Genomic DNA, 21,421 nt, shown 5'->3' on the forward strand with positions numbered 1-21,421 from the left:
ATTCCCCTTTTAGAAAAAATTTCTGCAGCGCACTGAACTTTTTGTCCGGCCATCTCAGAGCACTGGACTTTTTCACTGACTTCTATACCTCCTGACATTTTCTGTCGATATGCATTCAGCCCCGATTAGTAAGCGCCAAATTTTATTTATGGAGGTATTTTATTTACCTCTCCCATTCCCTGTCTGTAATTTGACTGATGATTTTTGCGCCTCCGGGAGACCTAGCTTCTTCGCATGAACTCAGATTGTTGGTATCCCACAGTGGTTCAGGTGATAATATTCGTGAACGATAATTTGCCATTCTTTTCCTTCAGGCTGCTTCATCCAGCGAGACCCAATTAGCAAAGGTGTCTACACAGAAGTTGCTGCTGGCTGTAACCGGTTTCCCGTCCTGAAAACTGAAAGTAGACATATTTTTAATTTGCAGTTTACTATTTTTACTTCGTAGTGGCAAGTTAAAGCAGCCTAAGTCCCATCGTCACTTTAATCCGGTTCTTCTTCGGCTCCGAAAACAAGCAGATTTGATCAATTACTTCTCTCTTCAAAGACGCCAATCTTATTCTATAGAGAACTCTCTGTTCAAGGGTGTCTATTGGCGCAGCATGGTTTTATAATTACGAAAATCGAGCGCAGAAAGAATTTATTTGTTTAAACACTACCCTGCTGCTCCTTAAGTTAAGCTATTTCTTAGGTTGATTCCTTCTGACCACCGACGAGCTCCTACATCAGCTAACTATTGCTTACTTTGTCAGGGGCAGGATTCAATTCAATATCGCCACAAAGCAACAATTCGCACAGGCATTATATATAACTGGCGATTTCCAAGCACTTCCGGGGGTAAGGCAGAACCAAAAGACAGATATTGACTCTTTAGAGTAGAATTTTACCCAACATTTGCAAAAGGCAGCAGGACAGCTTTTTATGGAACATCCTCTTGGTCGATGCGCAACGCCCAATAAGTCGAACTCCTTCGAGGTGTCTTTTTGTGGAGGTCACGTGGTGACTGAGCTATGCAGCCTGCAGAAGGCAGAAGAAAAATTTTCTTCTGCCTTCTGCAGGTTGCATTGCTCAGTCTCCCAGCATCGTCAAACACCTTCGATGCGTCTGCTGTCTACATGTGCCTTTGGCAGCTGTTGCACTGACGGTGGGAGCTCATCTTCACGGAAACTTCACGTTGGGATCGCCACCTTTCAACCACCACGTGACCTCAACAGATACGCTTTAAAGGACATCCCGAGAGAGCTCCACTTAGTGGGCGTTGCGCATCGACCAAGACCATGTTCCGTAAAAAGCTGTCCTGCTGCATTTTGCGAGTTTGTGGCTAAAATTCTACTCTAAAGAGTTATCTGTCTTTTGATTCTGCCGTACCAACGGAAGTGCTTGTAAACCGGTTCTTGTATATAATGCGTGTGCATTTTTTTGCTTTGTGGCGATATCGAATTGAATCCTGCCCCTGACAAAGTAAGCAATAGTTCTCCCTGTTAGGCAACCAGCTCTTGGTCAGAACGCCGTGCCCACTAGGTCAGGGCATCACTTCTCCGATTGAGTGACAGTGTGGTGTCAAAATTGAAATCCCCGATAGGTGTACATATTTTTTTTCAATGTACGTTTCTTGCAGAAAAAAAACCTAAAAGCTAAGAATTTCGCGCAGTGTTAAAATAACGTGCTTGTTTCGGATACCACCATCATTATCGCATCATCAACATCATCAGCCTGACTACGAAAACTGCAGGGCAAAGGTCTTTCCCATGTCTCTTCAATTAACACTGTCTGCCAGTTGCGCCCACCATATCCGCGCAAACGTCTTAATCCCCTGACAGTGTGGAAAAATGCCTTTTTGAATCACGTTCCTTACGTTGCGTTATGAAGGAAAAAATGCCGCGGTCAAAAAAATGTGCAGCCTCACTCTCGAAATAGAAAAAAATTCAATGAAAGCTTCGTTGGTAATAACTGTGGCTTCATTTCGCGTGCAAGTGATCCCTCCTAAAATTGAGCCACTGGGCTTAGAAAGGAATTGCTTCTACCCAGACAGCGTTGTAACCGCATATACCACACATAAAAAAGAAAAGGACAGAAGAATGCAAAGGTTAGAGCTGATATGGCTATCACTGATAGATTATTAGTCTGTAAATGGGCATCACACCATTATTTCTAGACAAAAATATTTGTATGGTGAGGTGTGTTTGTCTTTGATAGCGGACACAATTCTACTTGCTGTGGTCACCCTCATAATGCATGCCTTTATAAATTACAGATTTGTCAACTACTTTTCCGTTTTCAGGCCTTTAAGCCAATATATTTGCTACTGTTTTTTTACGTCTGCATGTTGCATTTATCCCAGCAAAAAGATGTCTTCGAAGCAGTCAATATTATATCCATACTAAGTGACGTTTGGAATTCAAGCCGCTGAACGAACCTTACTGAATGCTCTGTCCTCAGCTGGCCTTCAATTTCTATAAAGGTGACATTCTTTGGCTGTACAGGTGCTCCAGAGCTTCGTGCTTCTTCGGAGCAGCTTCCCAGAGAGGACGGAAGAGAAAAGGTTTCGTTAGAGACTGCTTTCTTTCTTAACATGGTCTCCGACTCGGTAACCTCAGGAATCTCCGAGTGTTCTAGGTCACTGAACTCACTTAGTAAAGTTTTAGAGCTATGTAAAGGAATTCTATCACATAGCAAAGAATTGTCCTTCGTGCTGGGTGACATTCTAAATGGGAATAACGCGACCTGTCTTTTAAATATTTACCTTTTTTCTTTCTTTAAAAAAAAGAAGTAACCTGAAATATAGTTTGTGCCACTCTAAATTGGTGGCTCGACTTTTTTGTTTTGTTTTCGCCTCCATCCGCCAAAAGGGAGAATAAAACGTGTGAAGCGCTCCATACGGCTGTAGTCGTGGTGGAGACGCTGCAGTGCACAGGCTGACAGCACGGGGGACAAGATGGTGAAAAATATTATTGTGCTTCTGGCAGTTGCCCTCAGTAAGTATAGATTTTGCCGTTTTTTTCATAATTTAGAGCTCTCTGCTGTGTTCATTAAAAATTCTGAATCGTTTTTTCCCACAAAATCAGGTTTTTTCAGAAAAAACTTGGACAGCTAATCTCTATTGGAAAAACCGAAACTGCTGAGACAATGATCAGATGTGTAATAAACTATTTGCCAAGTATGCATGACTTAAAAACTTAACAAATTTCCCTAAAAAGTGCAGAAAAGTGTACAGAAAAATAGGAGAATTATTCAATATATTTTCGTGGGGGCGAATTTAGTACTACAGAGCGTGAGCTCTAAGTATTAATAATAAAAATGTTTACACTGCCTAAAATTGGTGCTTAATTCTGATACATGTGAATTCGCTAACGTCCTCGCCGCCTTAGAGGGCGGATAAATGTTTTACAGGCAGAAACGCCTGCGTATTCCACTGCAGTGATGCACCGTATTCATTTATTCATCAAGCGCCTTATTTTACAAAGTTCACAGGCTCAGTGCTGCAGGCTCAGTCCCGTCGTAGTGGCACAGCAGCTTCTGGGACCAACATTGGGAGGCGAAAAAACGAAGGCTAGAAAGGCGACGGGCTTCTTGGGAAAACAGAGTATCGCCTGTCGAGCGTTCTTTATGACAGTCCGCAGGGAAATGCAGTATAATGGTTTGGTTCGCTTATTGGGGTTTAACGTCCCGAAGCAACTCGGGCTATGAGGGACGCCGTAGTGAAGTGCTCAGGAAATTTCGACCACCTGGGGTTCTTTAACGTGCACAGACATCGCACAGTACACGGGCCTCCAGAATTTCGCCTTCATCGAAATTCAGCCCCCGCGGCCGGGATCGAATCCGCGTCTTTCGGGCCAGCAGCCGAGCACCATAGCCACTGAGCCACCGCGGTGGTGCTTTTAGCGCTATGAGTACCCAATTTTTTTAGTGTCTAGGGTCTAGCGTGGAGGGCGAGAAGAATAGGCTAAAAACAGTGAGTGGCCTCATGGCGCGAGGTATTGAAAGTGAAGAGATGTACGGTAGGACGCTGTCCATCTTCTTGTGCTAGGAATAAACTTATAGTGACAGCATGTTGTTGCTAGTTTTGTTCATGCGCTCAGTTAGACTGTTTGTTTGTGGGATGGTGAAGCAATGAAAGGCGAAAATCTGAAACGCACAAACGCACAATTGGCTCCACGATGTCGGCATGGAACTGTGGATCCTTTTAATAATAGAAGTTCGATGACAAAAATGGGAGCATGAAAAGAGGACTCATTATACGCAGTAGATGAGGGCAGGACTGCCGTTTCACAATGCCGAATAAGATAGTCAACGAAACCAAGATCTTGCGGTTCCCATTACAAGATTTCTAATAAGGGAGTAATTACTCATTGGCATCCACCCGAGCGCAGCCATACGGCTACAAAGGAAAGCTATACAGCTTTCTCAGAAACTTCGTAGTTAAAGAAAAATTCGTCCTGGTCCGGGGTTCGAACCCAGGACCACCGCTACACCGCAGCAGTCGCTCTACCAATTGAGCTAACCAGGACGGCAAGCTTATGGTAGGGCGAGATCCAATTGATCAATAACTCGAAGTGGGAACAGTGTTGGTCAAATGTTTAGGGGAATCCCCCAAGGTGGAGTAGATTTGTAATAAGGGAGTAATTACTCATTGGCATCCACCCGAGCGCAGCCATACGGCTACAAAGGAAAGCTATACAGCTTTCTCAGAAACTTCGTAGTTAAAGAAAAATTCGTCCTGGTCCGGGGTTCGAACCCAGGACCACCGCTACACCGGAGCAGTCGCTCTACCAATTGAGCTAACCAGGACGGCAAGCTTATGGTAGGGCGAGATCGAATTGATCAATAACTCGAAGTGGGAACAGTGTTGATCAAATGTTTAGGGGAATCCCCCAAGGTGGAGTAGATTTGTAATAAGGGAGTAATTACTCATTGGCATCCACCCGAGCGCAGCCATACGGCTACAAAGGAAAGCTATACAGCTTTCTCAGAAACTTCGTAGTTAAAGAAAAATTCGTCCTGGTCCGGGGTTCGAACCCAGGACCACCGCTACACCGGAGCAGTCGCTCTACCAATTGAGCTAACCAGGACGGCAAGCTTATGGTAGGGCGAGATCGAATTGATCAATAACTCGAAGTGGGAACAGTGTTGGTCAAATGTTTAGGGGAATCCCCCAAGGTGGAGTAGATTTGTAATAAGGGAGTAATTACTCATTGGCATCCACCCGAGCGCCGCCATACGGCTACAAAGGAAAGCTATACAGCTTTCTCAGAAACTTCGTAGTTAAAGAAAAATTCGTCCTGGTCCGGGGTTCGAACCCAGGACCACCGCTACACCGGAGCAGTCGCTCTACCAATTGAGCTAACCAGGACGGCAAGCTTATGGTAGGGCGAGATCGAATTGATCAATAACTCGAAGTGGGAACAGTGTTGGTCAAATGTTTAGGGGAATCCCCCAAGGTGGAGTAGATTTGTAATAAGGGAGTAATTACTCATTGGCATCCACCCGAGCGCAGCCATACGGCTACAAAGGAAAGCTATACAGCTTTCTCAGAAACTTCGTAGTTAAAGAAAAATTCGTCCTGGTCCGGGGTTCGAACCCAGGACCACCGCTACACCGGAGCAGTCGCTCTACCAATTGAGCTAACCAGGACGGCAAGCTTATGGTAGGGCGAGATCGAATTGATCAATAACTCGAAGTGGGAACAGTGTTGGTCAAATGTTTAGGGGAATCCCCCAAAGTGGAGTAGATTTGTAATAAGGGAGTAATTACTCATTGGCATCCACCCGAGCGCAGCCATACTGCTACAAAGGAAAGCTATACAGCTTTCTCAGAAACTTCGTAGTTAAAGAAAAATTCGTCCTGGTCCGGGGTTCGAACCCAGGACCACCGCTACACCGGAGCAGTCGCTCTACCAATTGAGCTAACCAGGACGGCAAGCTTATGGTAGGGCGAGATCGAATTGATCAATAACTCGAAGTGGGAACAGTGTTGGTCGACTGCTCCGGTGTAGCGGTGGTCCTGGGTTCGAACCCCGGACCAGGACGAATTTTTCTTTAACTACGAAGTTTCTGAGAAAGCTGTATAGCTTTCCTGTGTAGCCGTATGGCTGCGCTCGGGTGGATGCCAATGAGTAATTACTCCCTTATTACAAATCTACTCCACCTTGGGGGATTCCCCTAAACATTTGACCATTACAAGATTTCGGAAAAAGGCTCAGGCGATCGATGTCCACTTGCTCGAACGGTGCTCTGGGAAGTGTTAAAGGGTTAAGGTTTCCAGATGCAACGCTTGTAGGGTGTTATATCGGTAAAAATGAGTACAGCTAGCGACATACCTCTCTATCGTGGCCCTCAATTTCAGCCGTTAGAAGGGTGCCTTGTGCGGTGGAGCGTTGGCGCCGACCCCAGATGTGCAGGTGTTGCGTTATCGTGCATCTCCTGCAAGACGGGGGTGTATATGCTTTTTAAAACAACCAAGTGGAAGAGTTGGTCCGCTGAAGAGTAGTTTTTCTTCGAGAACAGCCTGTCACGGATATTATTAGTTAGTACCCGAGGGATCTTTAGCAGCTACAAGGAGACATCTTATGGTTTGATCTTTCTGTTAGTCCTCTCGAAACGTAGTGATATCAAGAAAAGGTGCTGGGACTGACGGCACGAAATAGTCGAAATTATCGATGGCACGCTCCTTCTAAAAAACGGGCAAATGTGAAAGGTAGTCGGCGTGCGCTTGCCGTCGACCGCTCTTGTAGGCGACGATGTAGTCATACTCTCGTAGCCGGAGAGCCCACTGTGGAAGGCGCCCGCGCGGGCCACAAACGTTGACGAGCTAGCAGAGGGCAAGGTGGCCGGTGACGACTGGGACCGGATGTCTGTAGCGGTTGCAACAGAAGTGCTACTTTGCGAAGACGACTGCGGCTCATTCTTGCTCTGTGATGGCATAATAACGCTCTGGTTTAGTAAGGGAGATTCTAGCGAACGCAACACCACACTGTGTTTACACAGCATTGGACGAGAGCAGCTCCGATTCCAACACCTATGAGTCGGGGTGAAGTTATGTGAAGCCGGATGAATCAAAGTGTAGAAGGACGGCGTGCGACTGGTGAACGAATTTCAGTTGGCTAGGGGTGGAGCAGCGCTCAGGGATTCACTCAAAAGCCACATATTTGAGAAGAAAACCTGTCAGGGAGTACGGGATGGCCGCAAAGCAATGGATGACGCGTCGGAAGTATGAGCATAGGCCCAGGAAACTGAGCAGCTTTTCGGCAGACTGGTGCACCTTTAACCTCTCGACAGCTGCAGTTCTCTGGAGGTAAGATCTGACATAGCGTTTTTCAACGAGATGTGCTAGTAAGAACTCTTGATGAGCTCCAAAGCAGCAGTTTTTAGAGATGAGCACAAGGCCAGCTTTATGCATGCAGTCGCGGACGAGAGCTAAACGGTCGTTGTGGCCCCATGGCGTCTTTCTGAAAATGACAAAATTGTCGAGGTATCACATGCAGATCTTCCATTTCAAACCGCGCAGAATATTATTCATTAATCTCGCCAAGGTAACAGGCGCATTGCAAAGGCAGTTTGGTAACACAATGATTTCTTAAAGGCCGTCAGGTGTAATAAATGCACTTCCCTCTTCTCCGCGGCGTGCATGCCTCATAGCCAATACCCCGATCGGATATCAGCAGAAGAAAAGTAGAAGGACGAAAAAAGGCAGTCCATTGCATTGTCGGTAGCGAGAAGGTGGCGTACGTCCTTTATATAGATGACATTCAGACGACGGTAATTAGCGTCAGAACACTACTAGATTTCCTTCCGGACAACGATCACTGTAGTGGCCCAAGTAATCGATGACTACCTTTTGGTTAACATCACCTTCAGTTTTAACTGTTCACTTTGAATTCTAACGGTGACACACGGTAAGGATTTTGTCGGATCAGATGTGGGGCTCCAGTGTCAACCCTGGGAGGAGTCTGAGACAAGGGAATGGAATGTGGGCAGCCTGGTAGGGAAAAGTCAAACACGGAGAAGTGTCACAGTTGTCACAGCTGTGGCAGAGTCGCCGAAACACTTCTTCAGCTCTTGTACAAAGCAGTCCTGGGTCTAAAATATTCTCGTGGTTGTCATACCACGTTAGTGAAGTGTCGGTAAGAGAGAACACGTCGGCAAGCCGAGTGGAGAAGTCCTAATTATTGCAGCGGCTCACCTGTTGATAGCAACAAAGCCACTCGCCCACGTCGTCCCTGGTTTAGCCCCCGAAAGAACGTGTTTTCCGCTAATAATGCCATGAACTGCTGACCACGGGCTTCAAAGCGTCGTCATACAGTAACATCATGGGAACTGATTCATAGGCGGAATTCAAGAAAACGTTTTACACCCAGCAAGACAAGTCGACTGCTTCCACAATAAGGCGTTTAGTATATGATGTTTACTACACCAGAGATTCGGGTGCTTTTCACCTAAGAGAGAAGCTGCAGCCGCTTAAACTTCTCCACAGTGCGTAAACTGTGTATAACTTTGTTCGAAACGTTTACTCGGGGTTGAGAAGAGCGGGTAGCATCGCATTTGGTTTAAAACAGCCTTCTGTACACCGATTGCCGAACTCACAAGTGGCAGTGTGTTCTCTTCAAATGGAATACGTTTGCTGTAGAAACCGCAGAATAATGTTTTTACTGCTTTACTTCTGTACGATGATGAATAAATGCCTAAAGATAAAAAAACTCTTTCCTTTCTTCGTGCAAACACATGCAAGTGCTTGATGATCAAGTTTTTATTGCAATCAGCTCGAAAACCCGACATAATCCACCTAGATCACGTTCAGTGGCAAAGTAATCAAGCTACATATATTTCCTAGGCGTATGCGAAGCCATCATCAAGCCGGACTAACATGTAGTCTGCAGCAAACTTTCCGTCTTCACTATCTTTAACCTACTTGATGAACATTGTGTTTTGCGAAATTCAGCGTCCCTTATGGTTTGCCACAAGAAAGCAAAGTATAGCTTGTCACGGCTAATCACAAGTCTTGCCAGGCCATGCAGCACCTTCCACCTTGTGGAGGTGAAGTGTGGTTGTTGAAATTTAAAATCAATATTAACTTGACTACAAAGCATTTTTACTGTTTATGGCTCCCTACAAAAAAAGCACCAGCTGATCCTCTTTCTGAGATACCGCCACGGCGCAGTATAGCCCCAAAAATAGAAGGTAAGCACTGCAGGATTCTGTATGAGCCTGCTGGTGCTTTCAACTTCGTAATCAACATGTATTGGCGCGTTTCATTTCACAAATGCGTCTCATTATATGTGCGAAGAAGTGATTAAGATGCGAATTAATGGTTTTCCTTTTCGTGATAAACGCACACTTCTGCTAGATTATTTGAACATTCCTACACAATTCCTTTTTATTGGCTGGTGACAGTGTGTTGGGCAAATTGAGCGTGTTAGTGCCGTGCGAATCGCAGACAGTCCTGCAGTATGTGCGCTGCGCCACCGAAACAGTTTTTCCAATCACACGGCTTTCATGTCATTTTAAAATTTGCCTTCAGACTCATTTTTTTTAAAGAGAACTGTATGTAGACCTCCTGCGCTTACAAGTTTTATGAATTATAGTTTTCCGCTCAGCTCTAATTGAATTTTGAGATTCGATAACTGCTTAAGGAAAGAAACAGCCTCACTTGGGTTAATTAAAATAGTGGTCTATATCGTGGCAGTGTCCAGGCAGTGATTAATTTTTTTCCCACCCACTCTTCAGGTGGCCGTCAAAAAGATAATAATGGTGCGAAATCAACTGAAACGCTCTGTACCTCCACAGAACGCTGTATCTTAAGAACGAGAGCATCAGCTGCCGGTCAATAACTTGTAAATTCTGCGTTGTTTTAAGCATTGTGCTAATTTTACTCGTCCTGTTGCCACTATATTTGCGGGAACGCAAAATTTAACTAGGATCTCCCCACGACGAGGTTCAGTTCATACCCTGTTAAAGAAAATGATATAGAAGAGAAAGTGTATGCATTGATGAGCACTGAGTCTCACGCGGACAGAAGCAATGGTTGGCGAAAAATTGGCCTGGTTACTGTGTGCGTAGGAAGTGTCACGCACAATCTGTCCCTTCATTAGAGGGAAGCCTGAGAATGCAGTAAACGAAAATCATCACATGGGGACGCATTTTCTAGGTGTTTTGTAATAATATTTTGAGGGGAAATGCTTTGGAACAGTACCAAATTATGTAATCATGTATGTGTAGCCAGCAACTTTAAGCTTCGCAGCCCTACTGAGGAATATTGCCAAGAAAACAAAACTGTCTCGGTGGTCGCGGTCAGTTGATTGTGAAAAAAAAACAGGACATGCCTTGTTTCTTGAAGTCGTTTATATAGAATATTTTACACAAAAATGTATAAAAGCCCTGAAGCCATGAAAGTCATAAAAAGAGAAGGTGCAGTATTGCCAACGCGTGCAGTCGGCCAATTCTAAGCATTTAACATAGTGTAGGTGAAGTATTCTACAAATCTGGACCTAGACAAGAATAAATATTGCCGTGATGTCATCAGCTTAAGAGCAAACATCTTCCTGCGCTGAGCGCAAGAAGATATATGATAAGCTCTGACACATCTCCAACCAAAAACTTTAATTTAAAACCCAATCTTTCAGAGCCGGCTAAGTACCTTCTTGAGAGGGGACTAGGGGCACCAGCTACCGACTTTGAGTATGCCTGCATATTTAGTTTTCAGAAAACATATGTACTCGCGGGCAACCTATGCTTTTAAAATTGGTAAACTATCCAGGAGCGATTCCCAGACGTTCACTGGACAGCCAAATGCAATAACATCGACATGACATTTCTATGCGTTTTGACGGCGCTTGTTTGGCAATCCTCGCTGGTCTGTGTACTTTTCGTGTGTATAGGTGCAAAGGAAACTGTTTTGAAAAAGTGCTGACTTTGGTTCTTCCTTGAATGCCACACAATGGTTTTTGTCTCTCAGTCCCAAGTGCGCCCCTCTTAGATAGTGGTAGCGTCATTTTCTAACATTCCTTACGTCGCTTTCTGCAGCTGGGCCTGCCGTCCTGGCCAAGCCGCGGGGCCACCCACACGATGGTACGTGCTAGAGACAAATATCTGATTCAAAATAGGACAAAGAAGATGTGTTTGTGTAAAAAGAAGTAATGTTTATTAACAAAAGTTGAAAATGACCGATATGAATTTCAATACTGATGTCAGCCCTGAAAATATTCATCCCTTGCTATTTCGCATGCAGCTCTGGAAGCCCGATCGGGTGCCGTCCACACTGCTGTTCCGAAGATGCCCAAGGGCGGTCAGGGTGGAGACTTTGAGCCGATTCCCATAGACTACGAAGAACGCGGTGAGTGCGAGATATCTATCCTGTGCTCCAATTCACGTGTGAACTCCTGGGTCCTTTCGAAAGTGACCATTCGTGGTCCCGAGAGGGAGCAAGGAAATTCTTTTTCTACGATTTTCACTGCTGATTTGCAATTCAAAGGCACGGAAAAAGCTCGGAATAATACGAGCACAATCATTCTCTCAATATGCACTTTCAGTTACTTTAAAAAGGTGCCCGTTTGAGTGCGTTGTCTGGATATTGGGGGCATTTTTGTCATTTAAAGACAAATCCTGACGCCACAGAGAAGTCGTGTTCATGTAAAAAGAAGTAATGTTTAGCGACAAAAGTTCACTTTGACTGAAGTGAATTTCAATACTGTTTCAACCCTGAAAATATTCATCCCTTGCTATTTCGCATGCAGCTCTGGAAGCCCGATCGGGTGCCGTCCACACTGCTGTTCCGAAGATGCCCAAGGGCGGTCAGGGTGGAGATTTTGAGCCGATTCCCATAGACTACGAAGAACGCGGTGAGTGCGAGATATATGTCCTGTGCTCCAATTCACGTGTAAACTCCTGGATCCCCTCGAAAGTGGCCATTCGCGGTCCCGAGAGGGAGTAAGGAAATTTTTTGCTACGATTTTCACTGCTGATTTACAATTCAAAGGCACGAAAAAACCGCTGAATAATACGAGCACAACTATTCTGTCAATATGCACGTTCAGTTACTTTAAATTAGTTCCCGTTTGAAAAAGTTTTCTAAAAAGAAGTAATGTTTAGAAGCAAAACTTGACTTACGCTGGAATGACTCAATACTGGTTAGCCCTGAAAATATTCATCTCTTGCATTTCCGCACGCAGCTCTGGAAGCCCGATCGGGTGCCGTCCACACTGCTGTTCCGAAGATGCCCAAGGGCGGTCAGGGTGGAGATTTTGAGCCGATTCCCATAGACTACGAAGAACGCGGTGAGTGAAAGATATCTATTCTATGCTCCAATTTACATGTGAACTCCTGGATCCCCTCGTAAGGGGCCATTCGCGGTCCCGAGAGTGCACAAGAAAATTCTTTTGACGCAATTTTCTTTGTTCATTTTGTAGTCAAAGGCACGAAAAAACCGCTGAATAATACGAGCACAACTATTCTGTCAATATGCACTTTCAGTTACTTTAAATTAGTTCCCGTTTGAAAGAGTTTTCTAAAAAGAAGTAATGTTTAGAAGCAAAACTTGACTAACGCTGAAATGACTCAATACTGATGTCAGCCCTGAAAATATTCATCTCTTGCATTTCCGCACGCAGCTCTGGAAGCCCGATCGGGTGCCGTCCACACTGCTGTTCCGAAGATGCCCAAGGGCGGTCAGGGTGGAGATTTTGAGCCGATTCCCATAGACTACGAAGAACGCGGTGAGTGCGAGATATCTATTCTGTGCTCCAATTTACGCGTGAACTCCTGGATCCCCTCGTAAGGGGCCATTCGCGGTCCCGAGAGTGCACAAGAAAATTCTTTTGACGCAATTTTCTTTGTTCATTTTGTAGTCAAAGGCACGAAAAAACCGCTGAATAATACGAGCACAACTATTCTGTCAATATGCACTTTCAGTTACTTTAAATTAGTTCCCGTTTGAAAAAGTTTTCTAAAAAGAAGTAATGTTTAGAAGCAAAACTTGACTTACGCTGGAATGACTCAATACTGGTTAGCCCTGAAAATATTCATCTCTTGCATTTCCGCACGCAGCTCTGGAAGCCCGATCGGGTGCCGTCCACACTGCTGTTCCGAAGATGCCCAAGGGCGGTCAGGGTGGAGATTTTGAGCCGATTCCCATAGACTACGAAGAACGCGGTGAGTGAAAGATATCTATTCTATGCTCCAATTTACATGTGAACTCCTGGATCCCCTCGTAAGGGGCCATTCGCGGTCCCGAGAGTGCACAAGAAAATTCTTTTGACGCAATTTTCTTTGTTCATTTTGTAGTCAAAGGCACGAAAAAACCGCTGAATAATACGAGCACAACTATTCTGTCAATATGCACTTTCAGTTACTTTAAATTAGTTCCCGTTTGAAAGAGTTTTCTAAAAAGAAGTAATGTTTAGAAGCAAAACTTGACTAACGCTGAAATGACTCAATACTGATGTCAGCCCTGAAAATATTCATCTCTTGCATTTCCGCACGCAGCTCTGGAAGCCCGATCGGGTGCCGTCCACACTGCTGTTCCGAAGATGCCCAAGGGCGGTCAGGGTGGAGATTTTGAGCCGATTCCCATAGACTACGAAGAACGCGGTGAGTGCGAGATATCTATTCTGTGCTCCAATTTACGCGTGAACTCCTGGATCCCCTCGTAAGGGGCCATTCGCGGTCCCGAGAGTGCACAAGAAAATTCTTTTGACGCAATTTTCTTTGTTCATTTTGTAGTCAAAGGCACGAAAAAACCGCTGAATAATACGAGCACAACTATTCTGTCAATATGCACTTTCAGTTACTTTAATTTAGTTCCCGTTTGAAAGAGTTTTCTAAAAAGAAGTAATGTTTAGAAGCAAAACTTGACTAACACTGAAATGACTCAATACTGATGTCAGCCCTGAAAATATTCATCTCTTGCATTTCCGCACGCAGCTCTGGAAGCCCGATCGGGTGCCGTCCACACTGCTGTTCCGAAGATGCCCAAGGGCGGTCAGGGTGGAGATTTTGAGCCGATTCCCATAGACTACGAAGAACGCGGTGAGTGCGAGATATCTATTCTGTGCTCCAATTTACGCGTGAACTCCTGGATCCCCTCGTAAGGGGCCATTCGGGGTCCCGAGAGTGCACAAGAAAATTCTTTTGACGCAATTTTCTTTGTTCATTTTGTAGTCAAAGGCACGAAAAAACCGCTGAATAATACGAGCACAACTATTCTGTCAATATGCACTTTCAGTTACTTTAAATTAGTTCCCGTTTGTAAGAGTTTTCTAAAAAGAAGTAATGTCTAGAAGCAAAACTTGACTAACACTGAAATGACTCAATACTGATGTCAGCCCTGAAAATATTCATCTCTTGCATTTCCGCACGCAGCTCTGGAAGCCCGATCGGGTGCCGTCCACACTGCTGTTCCGAAGATGCCCAAGGGCGGTCAGGGTGGAGATTTTGAGCCGATTCCCATAGACTACGAAGAACGCGGTGAGTGCGAGATATCTATTCTGTGCTCCAATTTACGCGTGAACTCCTGGATCCCCTCGTAAGGGGCCATTCGCGGTCCCGAGAGTGCACAAGAAAATTCTTTTGACGCAATTTTCTTTGTTCATTTTGTAGTCAAAGGCACGAAAAAACCGCTGAATAATACGAGCACAACTATTCTGTCAATATGCACTTTCAGTTACTTTAATTTATTTCCCGTTTGAAAGAGTTTTCTAAAAACAAGTAATGTTTAGAAGCAAAAGTTGACTAACACTGAAATGACTCAATACTGAAGTCAGCCCTGAAAATATTCATCTCTTGCATTTCCGCACGCAGCTCTGGAAGCCCGATCGGGTGCCGTCCACACTGCTGTTCCGAAGATGCCTAAGGGCGGTCAGGGTGGAGATTTTGAGCCGATTCCCATAGACTACGAAGAACGCGGTGAGTGCGAGATATCTATTCTGTGCTCCAATTTACGTGTGAACTCCTGTATCCCCTCGTAAGGGGCCATTCGCGGTACCGAGAGTGCACAAGAAAATTCTTTTGATACGATTTTCGTTGTTCATTTTATAGTCAAAGGCACAAAAAACCGCTGAATATTACGTGCACAACTATTCTGTCAATATGCACTTTCAGTTACTTTGAATTATTTCCCGTTTGAAAGAGTTTTATATAAACAAGTAATGTTTAGAAGCAAAAGTTGACTAACACTGAAATGACGCAATACTGATGTCAGCCCTGAAAATAATAATCTCTTGCTTTTCCAAACGCAGCTCTGGAAGCCCGATCGGATGCCGTCCACACTGCTGTTCCGAAGATGCCCAAGGGCGGTCAGGGTGGAGACTTTGAGCCGATTCCCATAGACTACGAAGAACGCGGTGAGTGCGAGATATCTATTCTGTGCTCCAATTTACGTGTGAACTCCTGGATCTCCTCGTAAGGGGCCATTCGCGGTACCGAGAGAGCACAAGAAAATTCTTTTGATACGATTTTCGTTGTTCATTTTATAGTCAAAGGCGCGAAAAAACCGCTGAATATTACGTGCACAACTATTCTGTCAATATGCACTTTCAGTTACTTTGAATTATTTCCCGTTTGAAAGAGTTTTCTAAAAACAAGTAATGTTTAGAAGCAAAAGTTGACTAACACTGAAGTGACGCAATACTGATGTCAGCCCTGAAAATAATAATCTCTTGCTTTTCCGCACGCAGCTCTGGAAGCCCGATCGGGTGCCGTCCACACTGCTGTTCCGAAGATGGCCAAGGGCGGACAGGGTGGAGACTTTGAGCCAATTCCCATAGACTACGAAGAACGCGGTGAGTGCGAGATATCTATTCTGTGCTCCAATTTACGTGTGAACTCCTGGATCCCCTCGTAAGGGGCCATTCGCGGTACCGAGAGTGCACAAGAAAATTCTTTTGATACGATTTTCGTTGTTCATTTTATAGTCAAAGGCACGAAAAAACCGCTGAATATTACGTGCACAACTATTCTGTCAATATGCACTTTCAGTTACTTTGAATTATTTCCCGTTTGAAAGAGTTTTCTAAAAACAAGTAATGTTTAGAAGCAAAAGTTGACTAACACTGAAGTGACGCAATACTGATGTCAGCCCTGAAAATAATAATCTCTTGCTTTTCCACACGCAGCTCTGGAAGCCCGATCGGGTGCCGTCCACACTGCTGTTCCGAAGATGCCCAAGGGCGGACAGGGAGGAGACTTTGAGCCAATTCCCATAGACTACGAAGAACGCGGTGAGTGCGAGATATCTATTCTGTGCTCCAATATACGTGTGAACTCCTGGATCCCCTCGTAAGGGGCCATTCGCGGTACCGAGAGTGCACAAGAAAATTCTCTTGATACGATTTTCGTTGTTCATTTTATAGTCAAAGGCACGAAAAAACCGCTGAATATTACGTGCACAACTATTCTGTCTATATGCACTTTCAGTTACTTTGAATTATATCCCGTTTGAAAGAGTTTTCTAAAAACAAGTAATGTTTAGAAGCAAAAGTTGACTAACACTGAAGTGACGCAATACTGATGTCAGCCCTGAAAATAATAATCTCTTGCTTTTCCACACGCAGCTCTGGAAGCCCGATCGGGTGCCGTCCACACTGCTGTTCCGAAGATGCCCAAGGGTGGACAGGGAGGAGACTTTGAGCCAATTCCCATAGACTACGAAGAACGCGGTGAGTGCGAGATATCTATTCTGTGCTCCAATATACGTGTGAACTCCTGGATCCCCTCGTAAGGGGCCATTCGCGGTACCGAGAGTGCACAAGAAAATTCTTTTGATACGATTTTCGTTGTTCATTTTATAGTCAAAGGCACGAAAAAACCGCTGAATATTACGTGCACAACTATTCTGTCTATATGCACTTTCAGTTACTTTGAATTATTTCCCGTTTGAAAGAGTTTGCTAAAAACAAGTAATGTTTAGAAGCAAAAGTTGACTAACACTGAAATGACGCAATACTGATGTCAGCCCTGAAAATAATAATCTCTTGCTTTTCCACACGCAGCTCTGGAAGCCCGATCGGGTGCCGTCCACACTGCTGTTCCGAAGATGCCCAAGGGCGGTCAGGGTGGAGACTTTGAGCCGATTCCCATAGACTACGAAGAACGCGGTGAGTGCGAGATATCTATTCTGTGCTCCAATTTACGTGTGAACTCCTGGATCCCCTCGAAACTGGCCATTCGCGGTACCGAGAGTGCACAAGAAAATTCTTGTGACGCGATTTTCGTTGTTCATTTTGTAGTCCAAGGCACGAAAAAGCCGCTGAATAATAGGAGCACAACTATTCTGTCAATATGCACTTTCAGTTACTTTAAATTAGTTCCCGTTTGAAAGAGTTTTCTAAAAAGAATTAATCTTTAGAAGCAAAAGTTGACTAAGACTGAAATGACGTCCAATACTGATGACAGCCTTGAAAATATTCACCACTTGCTTTTCCGCACGCAGCTCTGGAAGCCCGATCGGATGCCGTCCACACTGCAGTTCCGAAGATGCCCAAGGGCGGTCAGGGTGGAGACTTTGAGCCGATTCCCATAGACTACGAAGAACGCGGTGAGTGAAAGATATCTATTCTGTGCTCCAATTTACGTGTGAACTCCTGGATCCCCTCGAAACTGGCCATTCGCGGTACCGAGAGTGCACAAGAAAATTCTTGTGACGCGATTTTCGTTGTTCATTTTGTAGTCCAAGGCACGAAAAAGCCGCTGAATAATAGGAGCACAACTATTCTGTCAATATGCACTTTCAGTTACTTTAAATTAGTTCCCGTTTGAAAGAGTTTTCTAAAAAGAATTAATCTTTAGAAGCAAAAGTTGACTAAGACTGAAATGACGTCCAATACTGATGACAGCCTTGAAAATATTCACCACTTGCTTTTCCGCACGCAGCTCTGGAAGCCCGATCGGATGCCGTCCACACTGCAGTTCCGAAGATGCCCAAGGGCGGTCAGGGTGGAGACTTTGAGCCGATTCCCATAGACTACGAATGACGCGGTGGGTGCGAGAAATCTATTATGTGCTGAAATTCATGTGAACTCCTGAATCCCCTCGAAACTCGTCGTTCGCGGTCTTGAAATTGCGGAAGAAAGTTCTTTTAATATGATTTTCGTTGCTGATTTGCAATTGATAGGCACGGAAAAGCACTGGAAAGCCTGCACTGCTGTTGAGCCATATCGTCACGTATTGGTGACAGGAGTTCGTCGAGGAAGAGAGCAGGAAAAACCAGTTTTGAAAAAAAAAACTGTTTATTGGACAGACCAGCGCTCTGAAGGAACTGAAGGCTTCGCCAGCGGCGTAGAAACCAGCGTGGTCAGCGGTCGCCGAACAGAATGCCTGCTGCTGTCGTCTGTGTTAAATTTAAAGGCGACAACGAAATTTCTAGATACGGCGAACAACAAACCGCAAGAGTCTGTAATAAATTGCAATCAGCTACACCTCGGTGCGATGAACCGAGGTAAATCTGGTCGCGTCTTCCGTCACTAACAAAGCGATTCATCGGCGTGCCGGCATCTTCGGCTATAGATAAAACATTTGGCGATATCTGCTGTTGTTTCGTTTGGCAGGGCTTCTGTGCATAGGTGTTGCGGGTAAGGCAGTCGGTGGCTACAGTGATCCACTTGTTTCCAGATGCTGACTTCGGGAAAGTTCCAACCAGGTTCACGCCGATCTGCTGGAAGGGCTGTCGGGTGTTTAATGAATTTCAGGAGTCTTGCGTATTGGTGGGGGGGGGGGGGGGGGGCGTCTTTTGTGGCAGGCAATCTCGACATGTTTTGCATAGCGTGTACCATCACCAGATAGTTGTGGCCAGTAGTACTTGTCTTGAATGCTACGGAGGGGGCGTGAAAACGCGAGATGACTAGCTGCTGGTTTGTACGCGAGAGTGTACACAGCTGGTTCGGTCGAAAAGTCTTCAGCGTAGTGGTATTCGGGACATCGTGTCGGAAATAACCGGGGCTGTGTAAAGAAAATCGTACCATGTTAATTTATTGGTCTAGTGACTGATGATTGGTTAGTGTGATCGGCAATGACGAGTTAAGAAAATCATTGCAGTTTATTGATTATTTAAAGGAATGAAAAAATGACAAAACGCGTGTTCAATCGTGTCAGAATGCTCAGAATGAACAAGCAACGGTTTCTGATGGTAATTGAGAAAATTTCGAGCGTGTATTGGTTCAATTAATTTTTCTAACTGAAAAACTGAAAAATGCGTTCATTTATGCCACCACCGCCTGCAACACGCTGTCGCGTTTTACTTCTGAAGTCGTAGTTTAAGCGTCCTTCAGTTTTTTATTTATTGATTTACTTATTTTTTAAGTGCGTTTTTTCGGAGCGCAGGTTGCGAGGTCGTCGATCGGAGAGCGTCATGATGGGCACACTCCAGTAGTCAGTCAAAATCCCCAACTGCACTTGATCGACCTCTCTTCATTCCGCTGCTTGGACTGCTACCGGTCATACCTTTTCCCAGGAAGGTTGGGAAAGGTCAAAAGACGTGCTGAAGCGTTGTAGAAGTGTCAGTATTTGGCCACGTTGAGCGGGTGGAAGGTCGGTAGCGATGGCTTTTGAGCAGTGTTTAAATCCGTATTTGCCCCTGGGACCTCCATCTCCACCTTCTAATCTTACGGGAATTCACCGTTGTCTAATTTCTGCTGGAATATTTTAGCTAATATTTTAGATGAATATAGTTTGCTGCTTTTAAAAATTACTATTTTTAAAATTACTATTATCGGCACCAGCAGGCGAAAATAATTTAAGGTTAAAATTTTCAGCAACACCGTAGGATTGAACCACCACTGGATACACTGCCAAATGTAACCGCCAAAGGCAGGAACCTTAACGAACGAATTAGTAGAAAAAGAACTTGAAAGCACACAATTCCGGACACTCGGGCAGCTACCTACTGTCAGATACCGGTTCATCATAATATTCCGTTAATGTAATACGTGCAGTTTCTTTCGGGTGGATAACCTTCCAAAATTATTTGAGGACTGTGCGTTAATGTCTCAGGAAGTGAGTTTCCAGCAAAACATGTTTCAGCTCTCCTTACAGCGGAAATGTATTCGTAATTCGCTTTATCGTTCAATTCCCAACAGCCCTGATCACGAGATGATTTAGCAATTGCGTAAAAGCGCTTTTTCCGTAGGATAAGCGTCTCATACGAGAGTTGTACCAAGGTGCATCCGGGTTATACGATAAAACTGGAGTCGGAACAAAGCGATTTGTAAGTTCAGCAACTTTATTGTTGAATAAATTCCAGTTGAGTTCGACGGACCGTTGTTGTAAAACATCTAAGAATGACATTAAAAATTAGCGCAGGTGCATAATAATTTCTTCAAAATCAGCCCGCCTTTAGTTGCGTAAAACGGTTTATGGAGGTTTAACGTCCCAAAGCGACTAAGGTTGTGAGGGACGCCGTTGTGAAGGGCTCCGGAAATTTCGACCACCTGGGGTTCTTTAATGTGCACTGACATCGCACAGTACACGGGCCTCTAGAATTTCGCCTAAATCGAAATTCGACCGCCGCGGCCAGGATCAAACCCATGTCTCCGAGAACCATAACAGCTGAGCCATCGCGGCTGATATAGTTGCGTAAAAGTTTCGGCTTCTTCCCTGTTTTTTTTTTCACTTGTACATTGGTGCTAAAATTTCATATAACATGACCATTTAATTTTGATAAGTAGGTTAGTTGTGAGCCTAGTTCAGGACAGGTACGCAAAACAAGGTCTAATATGTTAGCGGTTGTTTGCTTGACTCGACTAGGTTCAGTAACAATTTGGCTAAAGCTCATCATCATCATCACCATCAGCCTGACTACACCCACTGCAGGGCAAAGGCCTCTCCCATGTCTCTCCAACTAACCCTGGCTAAAGCTCAAGAATGAGCACAAATCGAGAAATTCGCTGCACGTGCCGGATGACAAATGTGCAGTTGAAGTTTCGTCAATCCCAAGATAATTGAAGTCACTTAGCAAAAGCACTGAGGCTGAGGATATCGCGATATCATAGCGTTAACATTGTCGTGAAGGTCACTGATAAATTTCGATGACGCAGTGGGAAGGCGGTCACTGCAGCTGTGGCATATTGGTTGAGCACCCATCTTGCATGCGGGAGGTGCGGGTTCGATCCCCATTGCCGCCGGGTACCCACCTGTGATACAATGTGTACAAGCTTCCTCTCGCCTGATGCTGAGTACTGTTCGAAGCCTTTTTAAGCGATTATATATGTTCCAGGCAAACACAACGACGTCTCCTAAATATACTAGACAAATATGCCACTTCAGGCCTTTCGGCACCGCATCCCTTATTCTATGAAACTTCGCTGATGCGGAGCAGAGACCGAATGGCATCACCTTGACATTGATGAGGCCATGTTTCAGTGATCAAAACCAGCGACAAAGGAAAACTAAAACATCCTTAATGTCGAAAATTGTCTGCTTATATTTTGAAGCGATTACCTTAG

General features: G+C 44.8%; 1 protein-coding gene across 1 annotated transcript; it reads left to right on the forward strand.

Annotated features, from left to right (window-relative positions):
- The first annotated feature begins 2,935 nt into the window (after window positions 1-2,935).
- On the forward strand, window positions 2,936-17,956 carry LOC149331895 (uncharacterized). The gene is made up of 18 exons (XM_089557436.1): window positions 2,936-2,975; window positions 11,016-11,060; window positions 11,221-11,325; window positions 11,726-11,830; window positions 12,161-12,265; window positions 12,599-12,703; window positions 13,035-13,139; window positions 13,473-13,577; window positions 13,911-14,015; window positions 14,349-14,453; window positions 14,787-14,891; window positions 15,224-15,328; window positions 15,662-15,766; window positions 16,100-16,204; window positions 16,538-16,642; window positions 16,976-17,080; window positions 17,416-17,520; window positions 17,856-17,956. The coding sequence occupies exons 1-18, from the start codon at window positions 2,936-2,938 to the stop codon at window positions 17,954-17,956; spliced, it is 1,761 nt and encodes a 586-aa protein (XP_089413562.1).
- Window positions 17,957-21,421: the final 3,465 nt, after the last annotated feature.

The sequence above is a fragment of the Amblyomma mixtum genome, chromosome 8 (genome assembly GCF_055824585.1).
Source record: "Amblyomma mixtum isolate Tamu chromosome 8, ASM5582458v1, whole genome shotgun sequence".
Lineage (NCBI taxonomy): Eukaryota > Metazoa > Arthropoda > Arachnida > Ixodida > Ixodidae > Amblyomma > Amblyomma mixtum.